This window comes from Parasteatoda tepidariorum, chromosome 10 (assembly GCF_982258835.1).
Source record: "Parasteatoda tepidariorum strain Cologne lab strain chromosome 10, Ptep-v5.0, whole genome shotgun sequence".
NCBI lineage: Eukaryota > Metazoa > Arthropoda > Arachnida > Araneae > Theridiidae > Parasteatoda > Parasteatoda tepidariorum.
Window position 1 is genome coordinate 14667636 of NC_141764.1, and position 11911 is coordinate 14679546.

Consider the following 11911-nt stretch of genomic DNA (forward strand, 5'->3'; position numbering starts at 1 on the left):
TAACAATGAAACAAATAATAATTAGACTGAAACAAAACAAAAAAATATAAGAAATAGGAGCTTTCAAGAAATGCTCCTTCAGGCATGAGTGCATCGAGAACAACTGACAAAAAAAAAATAATTTGATTGGCGACGAATTGACGCCGCCAAAAAGAATTAATTCGTAACACACAGCCCCCCCATGAACCATGGGGGTTCATCAAAATTGTTAAAATACAATATACCATAAAAAAAAAAGAGAAGTTCGATTAAAGAATTTTCAATTACAATATTTCAAATTGCAAATATTCAAAAAGTTTTATAACATCAACATTCAATTTTTAGAGCTAAATTCAAAAATACAACAAAACAAATCTTATTTTATGCTCTAATTAAAAACATAAAACTATTATTAAAAAAAATTAAAAAATTTTTTGGTAAAATAAATTTTCATACAATAATTCTGGAGAACAATATGAAACATTCAAGATAATTAAACACTTATAAAACACTTTTTTCATATACAAATACGAGAATAAGAATATATATAAGAATAATAAAGTAACCAAAAATCTAAATTTCACTGCATATTCAGTTCAGAAATATAACCAGTAAAATTCAATGAAAGTTATCAAGAAAAATATTGTTTAACGAACAACATTTAATACAGTAAATCAAGAAATTATAAGTTAAAGCATTTGCATTAACTAAATATTATAAAATTAAAAAATGCAATTCTAGATATCTATTTACATATTTTTTTTTTTTATAAACATCAATAACATTATGATATGCCAATTAATTATTTTAAATAATAATATTAATAAATTTGAACTTCAGTTTGCAATTTCTAAATTGTACAATAATTGTACAGGGCGTTTAAGAACTGAAGATTCAGTTTTTACCTTGCAAGCCCTCACCTTGCCATCTCTTCCAGGAAATAATTCAATTATTCTACCTAATTTCCAAAAATTTCTAGGCAAATGATCTTCTTTAATCAAAACAATATCGTTAATCTTAAATGGAGGGATATTACCCTTAACTAAATTTGAATTAATCAATCTTAAATTTAGAAGATATTCATTCTTCCAACGAGACCAAAAATTTCTCATTAATTTTTCTCTATAATTGTAAGCTCTAATTAGGTTTTTCCTAGAAGAGAGGTTTGTATCAAGGTGAAGTCTTACCGGGGGTAAAGATGTTATTCTTTTACCTAAAAGAAAGTGAGCCGGTGTTAAGGCATTTGGCTCTTCTGCATCACTTCCAACATAAGTTATTGGGCGAGAATTTATCATTGCCTCAATTTCGAAAAGAACAGTTATCAATTGTTCAATAGTTAGGGAGGATTTACCTAGGGTTTTCCGAAGAGCAACTTTTACAGATCTAACCATGCGTTCGTAAAAACCACCCCACCAGGCAGCTCTCTCAACGATGTATTTCCATTTAATACAATTATAGGCACAAAATTCTTTCATCTTTGTATCATTCAAAATTGACCACATCAACTTTATTTCCAATTCAGCACGTTTGAAGGTACGCGCATTATCAGAAAACACTATCGATGGTAAACCACGTCGAGCAATGAAACGGCGAAAGGCTAGGAGAAAAGTATCTGTTGATAAATTTCCCACTAGCTCAAGATGAACACTCCTTGTCACTGCACATGTAATCAATAGGATGTATTGCTTACTTTCACTGTTTTTAACAAAGAGAGGACCAGCAAAGTTCACTCCAATGACGGAAAACGGAGAAGATTGCTCCACTCGTTCAGCTGGCAGCAGTGCTACAACTTGGTCTCCAGGAGAAGAATTGAATCTTCTACAAATTACGCATTTCCTGAGTAGCGATTTTACTGTTTGTCTGGCCTTTAAAATCCAGTATTTTTCTCTCGCTTGCACTAATGTGTAAGAGACACTGGAATGGAAGACTCTTTCATGGGAATCCCAAATTAACAGCTCTGTTAATTTGGATTTAGCTGGAAGTATCACAGGATGTTTTTCATTCATTGATAAATCAGACTTGCCTAAGCGTCCAGTGACACGTAAGACACCTTCTTGATCAAGAAATGGATTTAAGCAAAGCAGTTTTGAGTTTTTGGAAAGAGGTTTCTTTGCAATCAAGTTATTTTTCTCTTCGTGGAACGCTTCATTTTGAACATATTTTATCCAAAATAGTTCCGCTCTGTTAAGTTCATGGGAAGTAAGGGGACCCTTCGGTTGAAGTTTTGTTTTTAACAGGTGGACGAAACGGAGTACCCAAGCAGTTACTCTTAATAGTTTTCTTAAACTGCTATATCTATCAGGATCTATTAACTTGGCAGAAACAATTGTTGAGGAAACCAAAACTTTCGTTCTGGATTCGGATTCCAACTCTACAATGTCAGCTTCAATTTCAGACTCTTGATTACATGACCATGTGTCTTCTGAGTTACTTAACCATGCGGGGCCATGAAACCATTTTCTTGAAGAAATCAGGTCCTTGCAAGAAATTCCCCTGGTTAAGAGATCTGCTGGGTTATCCTTGCCTGTACAATGTCTCCAAACACTAGGATCTGTGATTGCTTGGATTTCTGTGACCCTATTGGACACAAATTGCTTCCATTTGGACGCTGAGCCTTTAATCCAGTGCAGCACAATCGTCGAGTCACACCACAAAGATATTTTATCAAGATTTTTAAATAGTTCCTTGAGATGTTTCACCATTCTTGCGGCTATGATAGCTCCCATTAACTCCAATCTGGGTAGAGTTAATTTCTTAAGGGGTGCTACTCTGGACTTAGAAATTACAAAACTAGTACTAAAAGTACTTCTAGATGTTTTGTACCTGAAGTATGCTACAGCTCCAAAAGACTTCAGTGAAGCATCGGAAAACACGTGCAGTTGCACGTCTTTGTCTACTAAATTTAAATCGGGAAAATAATATCGAGGAATATTCAAGTTCTGAAGTTCATTAATCTCATCGCACCATATTATCCATTTGTCCTTTAATTCACCACTAAACTCATCGTCCCAATCGATTCCAAGTTGCCATAATTCTTGTAAAATGCATTTAACACGAATCAAAATGAGGGAAATAAATCCAGATGGATCAAATATTTTGGCCGCTATATGAAGAACATTCCGCTTAGTGCATTTATTTGCATTTAAATTTGACAATAAAGACCTTAAATCAAGTTCGAGAATATCACTTTCATTATTCCATTCAAGTCCTAAAACTTTTAAATGAGAATCAGGGTCTTCATTAATTCCTATTTCGGAATTAGAGTTTTTCCACAAATTTTTAAGTTCTTTCGAGTTAGTGTCAAATTTTCTCATAGTCATATTTGCATCCTTTAAAATAGAAACAGCATCTGTTGATAACTGAAAGGCTTCTTCTACAGAAGAACTTCCATAAAACAGATCATCAACATAGAGGAAATTATTCAGCATTTCATATGCAAGAGGATGCGCATTTTTATAAGCTTTAATATGAGTTTTGATAGTTGCTGCCAAAACAAAAGGTGAACAGGTGACTCCAAAACAGTGTCTATTAAAATGAAACATTGTAGGGGGTTGAGTTTTATCGCAATTCTTATAATAGATAAAACATAAATAATTTCTATCAAATTCCGAAACTTGTATTTGTAAAAAAGCTCGAGCAATATCTCCGCAAAATCCGATTTTATGTTCCCTAAATTTTAAAATTATATCTACAAGATTAGCATATAAATTATCGCCGGATATAAGACATTCGTTAAGACTTAAATTATTTCCGCGTTTACTACTTGCATCATAAACTATTCTTGTTTTTGTACTGGAAGCATTTTCTTTAAAAACATCCCTATGTGGCATTGTATAGCCCACAAAACAATTAGAATTACAAGTTTCGATAATCCCTTCTTTTAATTGTTCTTTCATAACTTCATTATATCTTTCAAATAAAGATTCGTCAGCGTTAAATCTCCTTTCTAGTAAACAAAATCCTTTTTCCGCGATCTCAAAATTATCGCATAAATTTTCACGAGCTGTCTCAGATTTCCATAAAAGCGGCGCCTCATATCTTCCATTTTCAAACCGCAACTTGTTTTCAAAATTAATTAGATGATCCGAGTTCATTTTATTTCCTAACTCTTTAGTAGTGAGAAATGATTCAATATTCCATAAACATGACAAATCATTTACAGTTGTATCTGCTTAAGTGCAACAAATGTTAAAACAAGAAGCCGCACCCTTAAAAGGACCATCTGGCACCTGACCTACTAAAGAATCTCCAAACAACGTCGGCTGAAGGAATAATTTATTGCCTATTTTCAATAACTCACCCTTGAATATAAGAAATCAGCACCTAACAATATTTGAATGGGTTTCTTATCATCCCATGAATCAGCGATTTTAAATCCTTGAGAAAGTAAAGTTTCTATTAATTGGGGATCAAATTCTGAATATAATTGAGCAGCGCATATTTCCTCGGTAATTAATGCTTCAATATTTATACTTGAGTAGGGGGGAAACCTACTGCGTAATGTGATATTAACACATTCGTATTCCTTTTCCGAAGGATTTCGATTTGAAAATGTGTATACAAAAAGTTTTTCTTTTCTTAAACTTTTCGCGTTTAATGCTTTAGCCAAATCTTTTCGAATAAAAGATTTTTGAGAAGCCGAATCAAAAAGTATTCGAGCTATTAGTTTTTTAGATCCATTTTCGACATGAACTTTAGCAGTTTGCAATAAAGTAGTATTATTTAATGATTCATTAGGTTTGAAAACAGAAGACATAACCGCTTGATTCTCTTGAATTTGAATAGTTTCGGTTTTATCTGGGGGAGAAGTTTGTAATAAATTGTTACTTTTTAACTTTGGGCAAAACAATAAATTATGTTGAAAACTTTGACATATTTCACAAGGTTTGATTTTAACTTTACACTGATTTAGCAAATGGTTTTTATAAAAACATTTGTAACAGCGTCCTTCCTTTTTTAATTTAAAACGTTTCTGTTCATCAGTAAAGGTTATGCATTTTAACCCTGTATGCGAGTATGAATTACAAAAAATGCAAGAATTTTTAACAATTGTATTTAAAGCGGCTGATGTAGGAATATTTCTGTTTTTAGGATATCTAGTTTCGTTTTTTGATCTAGCTGGTTCGTGAGTTGTCATAGAAATTACAGAAACTGCATTAGCTGCTTCTCGAGATTCAATTTCAAATTTTATGAATTTCATTAATTCACTAATATCGCCCGATTTATTATGATCTCTTTTACGATGATATTCTACTATTAAGTTATGGGGCAATTGTTTTAATAAAATCGGAATTAATAAATGACCAAAATTATCTGATGCTACACCCATAGATTGTAAATTTCTTATACTGATTTCACTTTCATCATACAAATGCCTAAGCCCCTGAATATTTGAAGAAGATTTAACTGGTTCGATTTCCAAGAGTTTGTTTACAAAACAATTAATTAAATGTTCCGATTTTCCATATCTATCTTTTAGCAAGGTCAAACACGATTTATGCTACCGTTTTATAAGCATCCCCAGAAAGAAAAGATTTTAAATAAATAAATTTATTAACATTACTTAATGATTCATTAGAATCTATAGCACTACTGAAACTATTAAAAAATTCTAAAAATGTAGTTGAATCACCATTAAAAGTTGGAATGTTAAGTTTAGGCAAATTAATAGAAATCGGAATATTTTTACTATCATTAACATTCGAAACATTAACATTTGGAACATTAACATTATTAGTGGCAACTGATTCTTTTATTTTAAACTTTGTTAACAACAGTTTAATTTTCATTTTGGAGTCACCTATGTTTTCATCATATTCCATAGAATTTTTAATTTCTGTTTCAAAAACATCATTATCCGTGATTAGTTCCTCAATTGATTCATTAAGGTTTTTTAGCTCAGTTCGTTTTTCTTCGAGATCTAGTAAATATTCTGATAATTGTTTCTGATGAATTTCATCTTCAAAATTGAGATTCTGTTCAAATGTGTCAATTTTCGTAATTAACTTAGTACAATTAGTTCTAGCAATCTTTCGTTTTGCTTTAAGTTTATCAATGGTTTCCATTTCGAGATTGTAAATAAATAAAAGTACAGTACCTGTAAGTTCAAGTTTTCTAAAATTTCAAGAAAAGAATTAATCCAGAATGAAGTACAAATTAAAATCCAAAATTCCCGGGTTTCGGCACCAAAAAATGATAGAAAATCTATTTCGAGTTTCGGGATATGCGTATATCTCTACCATTTGATGCCCTGGTCAGTAAGAAAACAATTAATATGTGCTTTTATATTTATTAATAAACTTAACAATGAAACAAATAATAATTAGACTGAAACAAAACAAAAAAATATAAGAAATAGGAGCTTTCAAGAAATGCTCCTTCAGGCATGAGTGCATCGAGAACAACTGACAAAAAAAAATAATTTGATTGGCGACGAATTGACGCCGCCAAAAAGAATTAATTCGTAACAATCGTACCACTAACTTCTCCTGGAGCCATTTATATCTCCTACTTATTTTTCACTTCATCATCATTGATGTTTTACCCTAAAATAACCTTATATTAACCTTGCACAGTATCTCAAAATGTTGGGGGTAATGCTTATATCAGGAGATTCAGATTCAACAATACAAATTTTGCGTACATAAGCAAATGTGCTTATGTACGCAAAATTTGTATAGTCAATCCCATTTTTTCATTATGATGTTCGTTATCATTTTTTAATAATTATGAAAAATAAGAATGTTTTCATAAAAAGTAAAAATTTTTATTTATCAGAAATTAATTGTTGAATTTCTTTAAAGAAACGGAAAGTTTCATTTTTTAATAACTTAATTTACAAAACCAATTAGAAAGAAAACATTAATTGGAGACTGGAATTCAGTACACTGATCTCTTCTCAAGATAAGGACTGGGCAATGTAAGAAATTTTACATCATGATAATAATAAATTTAGTCTGTTAGACATCGCGATTTAGTAAATTTTCAAAAATTAGCTATCAGAAATCTTTCAATTAATCAAAAATAAATAAAAGGAATAAATCTATTACAAAACAAAATGTCTTAAGTAAAAACAAACCCAAGCTTTATTTTTTAATTATAGAAATTTTATATATAATATACATTTTTTAATGATATAATATAAATTTTTTAAAATTAAAAATGACTTGAGATTTATTGTTTTAAAAACAAAACTAACAAGATATTTTACATACTTGCATTAAAAATTAAAAGAAAAAAATATGAAAGTAAAAAAACAAACTAAAAAAATGTTCACTTTAGTAAAACAGTTTTAAAATTATTTGATGAAAAAAACTGTGATTTTGAACCATTGTTAGACCTTCTTTAATTTATTTAAAATAATAAAGTTGTATTAACTAATGGTCTAATTCAATACATAATGAATGTAAAAATAAATTTAAGTTTTTTATTTATTTATTATTATTTTCTTTTTTGAAAATAAAATCGACTAAGGATTTATTTGTTTAGAAATGATACTGACTCTCTAACAAATTATGAAATAAACAAGTATTGAAAGAATTTTAAGAAAAAAAGAAAAAAACCTATTTAAGTACTATTGCTAAATTATTAAAAAGCGTCAAAACTTTAACGTCATTTTTAACTTAAACATGATTTTTAAAATTATTTGTTGAAAAAAAAAACGTGATTTTGAAGCATTGTTAGACCTTCTTTAATTTATTTATTTAAAATAATAAAGTTGTATTAACTAATGGTCTAATTCAATACATAATGAATGTAAAAATAAACTTAAGTTTTCTATTTATTTTTTATTATTTTCTTTTTTGAAAATAAAATCGACTGAGGATTTATTTGTTTAGAAATGATACTGACTGTTTAACAAATTATGAAACAAACAAGTATTGAAAGAATTTTAAGAAAAAAAAAAGGTACTATTGTTAAATTATTAAAAAGCGTCAAAACATTGCTAACTTTTTATTCAATTAAAAAAAAATATTTGTTTTAACTAATAGCCAAATTTTTTTATAATTAAAAACGACTTAAAGACTTGTTTAAAAATAATAAAATTCTATCAAATTATTATACTTACGTGCATTAAATAAATTTAAAAAAAATTAACTTTTTATAACGAAGTTAAATACAAAATTAAATTGTATTGCTTAAAATGAAAAACAATAATTGAAAAAAAAAGAAGAAGAATCTTTTTTTTTATTCATACTTTCTTTTCATCATCCTGCTCTTAAACGAAATAACCACGGCCCAAAGAATTTGCATCCTTCAATGTATACCAGCACACATCGACATCGATGGTAATGAGAAAGCTGATATCCTGGCCAAGGAGGTCCAAGATAACTCCCAACTTTCCAACAGCCAGCCGCAGACTACTTTCTGCAACCTCTCAGAAGCACTCAATCCCTGCCCTAAACTGTGATTGAGCCATTTCCACAACCATAGCTAGATTGAGGATTAAGCACTTCAAGGGAATGAAAATGTCTCCCAATGGCCATCGAAGCTACAGAAGTTGTCCTCACTGTATCGACAGCAAACTCTCTCCTGACCATATCTTTGATTGCCCAGCCATATTGGCGAAGCTCTTCAGGATCCATCTGGATCCCCCGCAGCAACTCCTCTATTCCATAGAGATTATTGTGGCCAAAGCTGTTTTAGATACTTTTGGACAAATTTAATTTTCCTTGCACTACTGGACAAGACAACAACATTAATAGATTCAGTTCAGAACAAAGAACGGAAATTTAAGATAACAGCTATTGCGCAACGATTGTCATGCAACAGTAGGCAGGGGTGATTGTGAGCCCATGTCAAAATTCCGGAAAATTTCTTAAGTTAAAAAAAAAAAAAAAAAAAAAACAATTACAATTGAAAAACATTTAAACAAGGTTTTTTTTTCCTTTTTCTCAAAATTTCTTAGTTTGCTTAAAATATATTTAAACTTTTACACATACCTATACCATTTACACATACCTATGATGACCTGGAGAAGTAATTAAAATTTACAAATATGTCTTTCTTTCTTGAGTTTATGATTATAACAACTGTTTACTGCTAAAAAATGAATATTAATCACGAATATAAGTTTACGAAGAATCCCTCTGGCTCTCCCTTACGAACAAATAAAATAAACTGTGTTTTTAAGTTCCACCTTTGAAAATTTATTTCCAGAAACTTCTGTGATCTATGATCTTTTGAAACGTCTGGACCTTCGATCTCCAGAAACTTCCGGATCACTGTTAGCGAAAATTCCGGAAATCCGGATTTTTTCCGGAGCACAATCAGCCCTGAGTAGGTCTACTAAAAATAATTGACAAGAATCGTTAAATTCTGACAGAAAAAAAAAGTAACGAAATAATGCACAATGAAACGATCGCCACGTAGCCAAAGTCTCAAGGAAAATAATTAACAAGAAACAATAAATCCTGACAAAATAAAGTGCACAGCGATCACAAAATAACAAAAGTTCAGCTGAAAATCATCTACAAGAAAAGTAAACCTCCAAAGACAAAAATGGCACATAAAGAAACTGTGCATAGCATTCTATTTCAACGCTGATCCGCGCACGAAATAGGGACTTTTCACTTTTTGTTATTCAACATCACAAAACTAACATCGTCTTCGTAGCTAGACCGTATTAACAGCTCCGCAGTTAGACGAAACCAAAATAGTCTTTGTCAGCTCAGTGACAGCGTAGGCAAGGATTCTCACATGTTAAATCGTTAAACCGTGAGCGTTGTCTTATATGACGGCTTAAATAAGATTTCTGATGCATCGACTATAACGAAAGTCTTTATATCGGTCCGCTGATATATGCATTAAATCGATATTTCGCGATGCATCGATTTATACTGAAGAGTGGCAATCACGTATATATACATATATAGAGAGTAATTTTAAAAACTTTTGAGTAATTTTAAAAATATTGACTGCAGAGAAAAATAGAACTTAAACTTATTTTGTTTTATCATAAGTGATACTGCAAAATTGTCCTTGAGAGTGATAAATGTTCAGCAAACAACATGTATATACTTATCTAGCCTCAATAATTTGGAAATGCAACATTTCTGGGAATCAAGACCAATTTTTGGGAGCTAAAATATTTTGAATAAAAAATAATGCAACAGCTTTTAGTTCTTATGGTAAATTTCATGAAAATGTTCGATCCTAGCTTACATTCCTTGACCTGCCTGAAAACTAGGATCTTTAAACCCTATCCAACAACTTAAACAATTTTATAACTCATTAGTTTTTCAGTTTAAATATAGATAATTAGAAAATAGTTCATCATCATAGTTGGGCAGACAGCTCAATTTGGGCCAATGTCTTCCTCTGAAGATTTCTCCATAATGACTTCTGATTTACACTTGATCTTCAATTCCTTTCATTAATTGCAAAAGAAAATCAGGCTCGACCGAGTCGGCCCAGCTCAACCACGGCCTTCCCCGCTTTCTTGTTCAAGTGGGTCTAAAAAGCAGTATCTTCTTTATTGTATTGTTATATCACTCATTCATCCAATTCATTCCATTTATTTGTATGCGTATTTAATGATATTGGGTTGTTCATAAATCCTGAACAGTTCGAAGTCAAATCTCCTTTTCGAGTTATTGTTTTCATTTACACCACCAAGTATACTCTGCAAAATCTTTCTTTCAAATACTGCGATACAATTTTCTTCCAGTTTTGACATTGTCCAAGCTTCAGAAGCATATGTCAAGACTAGCTTGACAAGAGTTTCGTAGATTAAGAACTTTGTTTTTCTAGAAAGAAACCTAGATTTAATAAATCTTCTCAGCCCATAGACAGCCCTATTTGCCGATTTTTTATTTCAGGAGTCATTACAGAAAATGGTGCACTAATAGTAATACTTATAACATCATGCTAATAGATTCTTATCAATAAAATGAACAATACAAAATTTAAAGTAGACAAATTTGCAAAAAGTTTACTCAGTTCAATACATTGTAATAAAAGGTTATTAATTTTAAAAGAAACAAGACTCCCTCTCAGAAACTTGAAAATGAAAATATCGCCTACTTGTATGCTTCTCATGGCATATTCAAATCGGCTACAGAAACATGGATCCTTGATATCTTAGCGGTGCTATCTAGAAGATCTGAAGTTGATGTAAAAGCCTGCTTGAAAGTGACAGTACCACCTTTTCTTCAGTAATCCTGAAACACAAAACCATAGAAATGATCTTAAAACAAATAGAATAAAAATAACTTTCTGAAATTTTAAAACTGTAAGGGGCATCTATTGTTATTTTCTTATACTCTGATGAAAACATATTTTACCACGAAAATTTTGAAGATGTTTTTGCTTATTTTTTAATGCTAACAGGGCACGAAATTAACAGTAGCATGTTTGTGTGACATCGTTAATATTGCAAGCAGACCTAAAGAAAATAAATTATCCTTCCTTCCCTAGATTAGCAATCAATATAAAAACAATATGCCCTTTTCTGTTTTTTTGTGTGTCAGGCTTGTGGTTGTCACAAAATAGCATATTTTAAGATAATTTTGAATAGGTATGTAACGAATATTCGGTTGGCCGAATGTTTGGCTAAATATTCAGTTACGTATATTTTCTTTAAAAAAATTTTTTTGGCTAAATTTTTCTTAAGAGTAATCTAATATTTTATTTTTAACCATACATTAGTAGTTTTTTTACGCATATTTATTAAGCTCTAAAATTTGCAAATTTATATTCCGAAAGGCAAAAGTTAAATGTTACCAATTTAAAGTATTAATTAAATTAAATAATAATAAATTAAAGTATGATATCTATTTGCATAATTTAGCTAGACCCGATAATAAACAAAAGGCAGAAAAAAAGTAGACAAACAAAACCATCAGCTAATGCCGAACAATCATGGTTACGATTACATGTTCTGTTTCGAGGATGCGATTATCTATAAAATAGTTATTTAAGTTACTTTCAT

General features: G+C 30.5%; 2 protein-coding genes across 4 annotated transcripts in view; both read right to left on the reverse strand.

Annotated features, from left to right (window-relative positions):
- Positions 1–11837, reverse strand: part of LOC107439393 (uncharacterized) — a 53669-nt gene extending 41832 nt beyond the window's left edge. Inside the window, exons 1-2 of one of the 3 annotated variants that reach the window (XM_071184390.2) lie at positions 11704–11837; positions 11005–11141 (exon numbers count right to left, since the gene is read on the reverse strand). The gene's annotated coding sequence lies outside the window, so the exon portion shown is untranslated. Of the gene's footprint in view, positions 1–11004; positions 11595–11703 lie in introns of those variants that run through there. The other 2 variants (XM_071184392.2, XM_071184389.2) reach the window with 2 other exon arrangements.
- LOC147802170 (uncharacterized) lies at positions 816–8564 on the reverse strand. The gene is made up of 4 exons (XM_087152678.1): positions 8408–8564; positions 5780–6076; positions 4280–4776; positions 816–3548 (listed from the first exon to the last, which is right to left on the reverse strand). The coding sequence occupies exons 1-4, from the start codon at positions 8562–8564 to the stop codon at positions 816–818; spliced, it is 3684 nt and encodes a 1227-aa protein (XP_087008804.1).
- Positions 11838–11911: the final 74 nt, after the last annotated feature.

Bases quoted from the DNA above. Each gene is read 5' to 3' on its own strand.
- LOC147802170 (XM_087152678.1), bottom strand. From the start codon at position 8,564: ATGGATCCTGAAGAGCTTCGCCAATATGGCTGGGCAATCAAAGATATG. The intron at 6,077-8,407 runs GTTGTGGAAATG...TTGAACTTACAG, and splicing joins TAATCCTCAATCTAGCTATG to GTACTGTACTTTTATTTATT. The intron at 4,777-5,779 runs GTGACTCCAAAA...CTTCTCCCCCAG, and splicing joins GGAATATGATGAAAACATAG to ATAAAACCGAAACTATTCAA.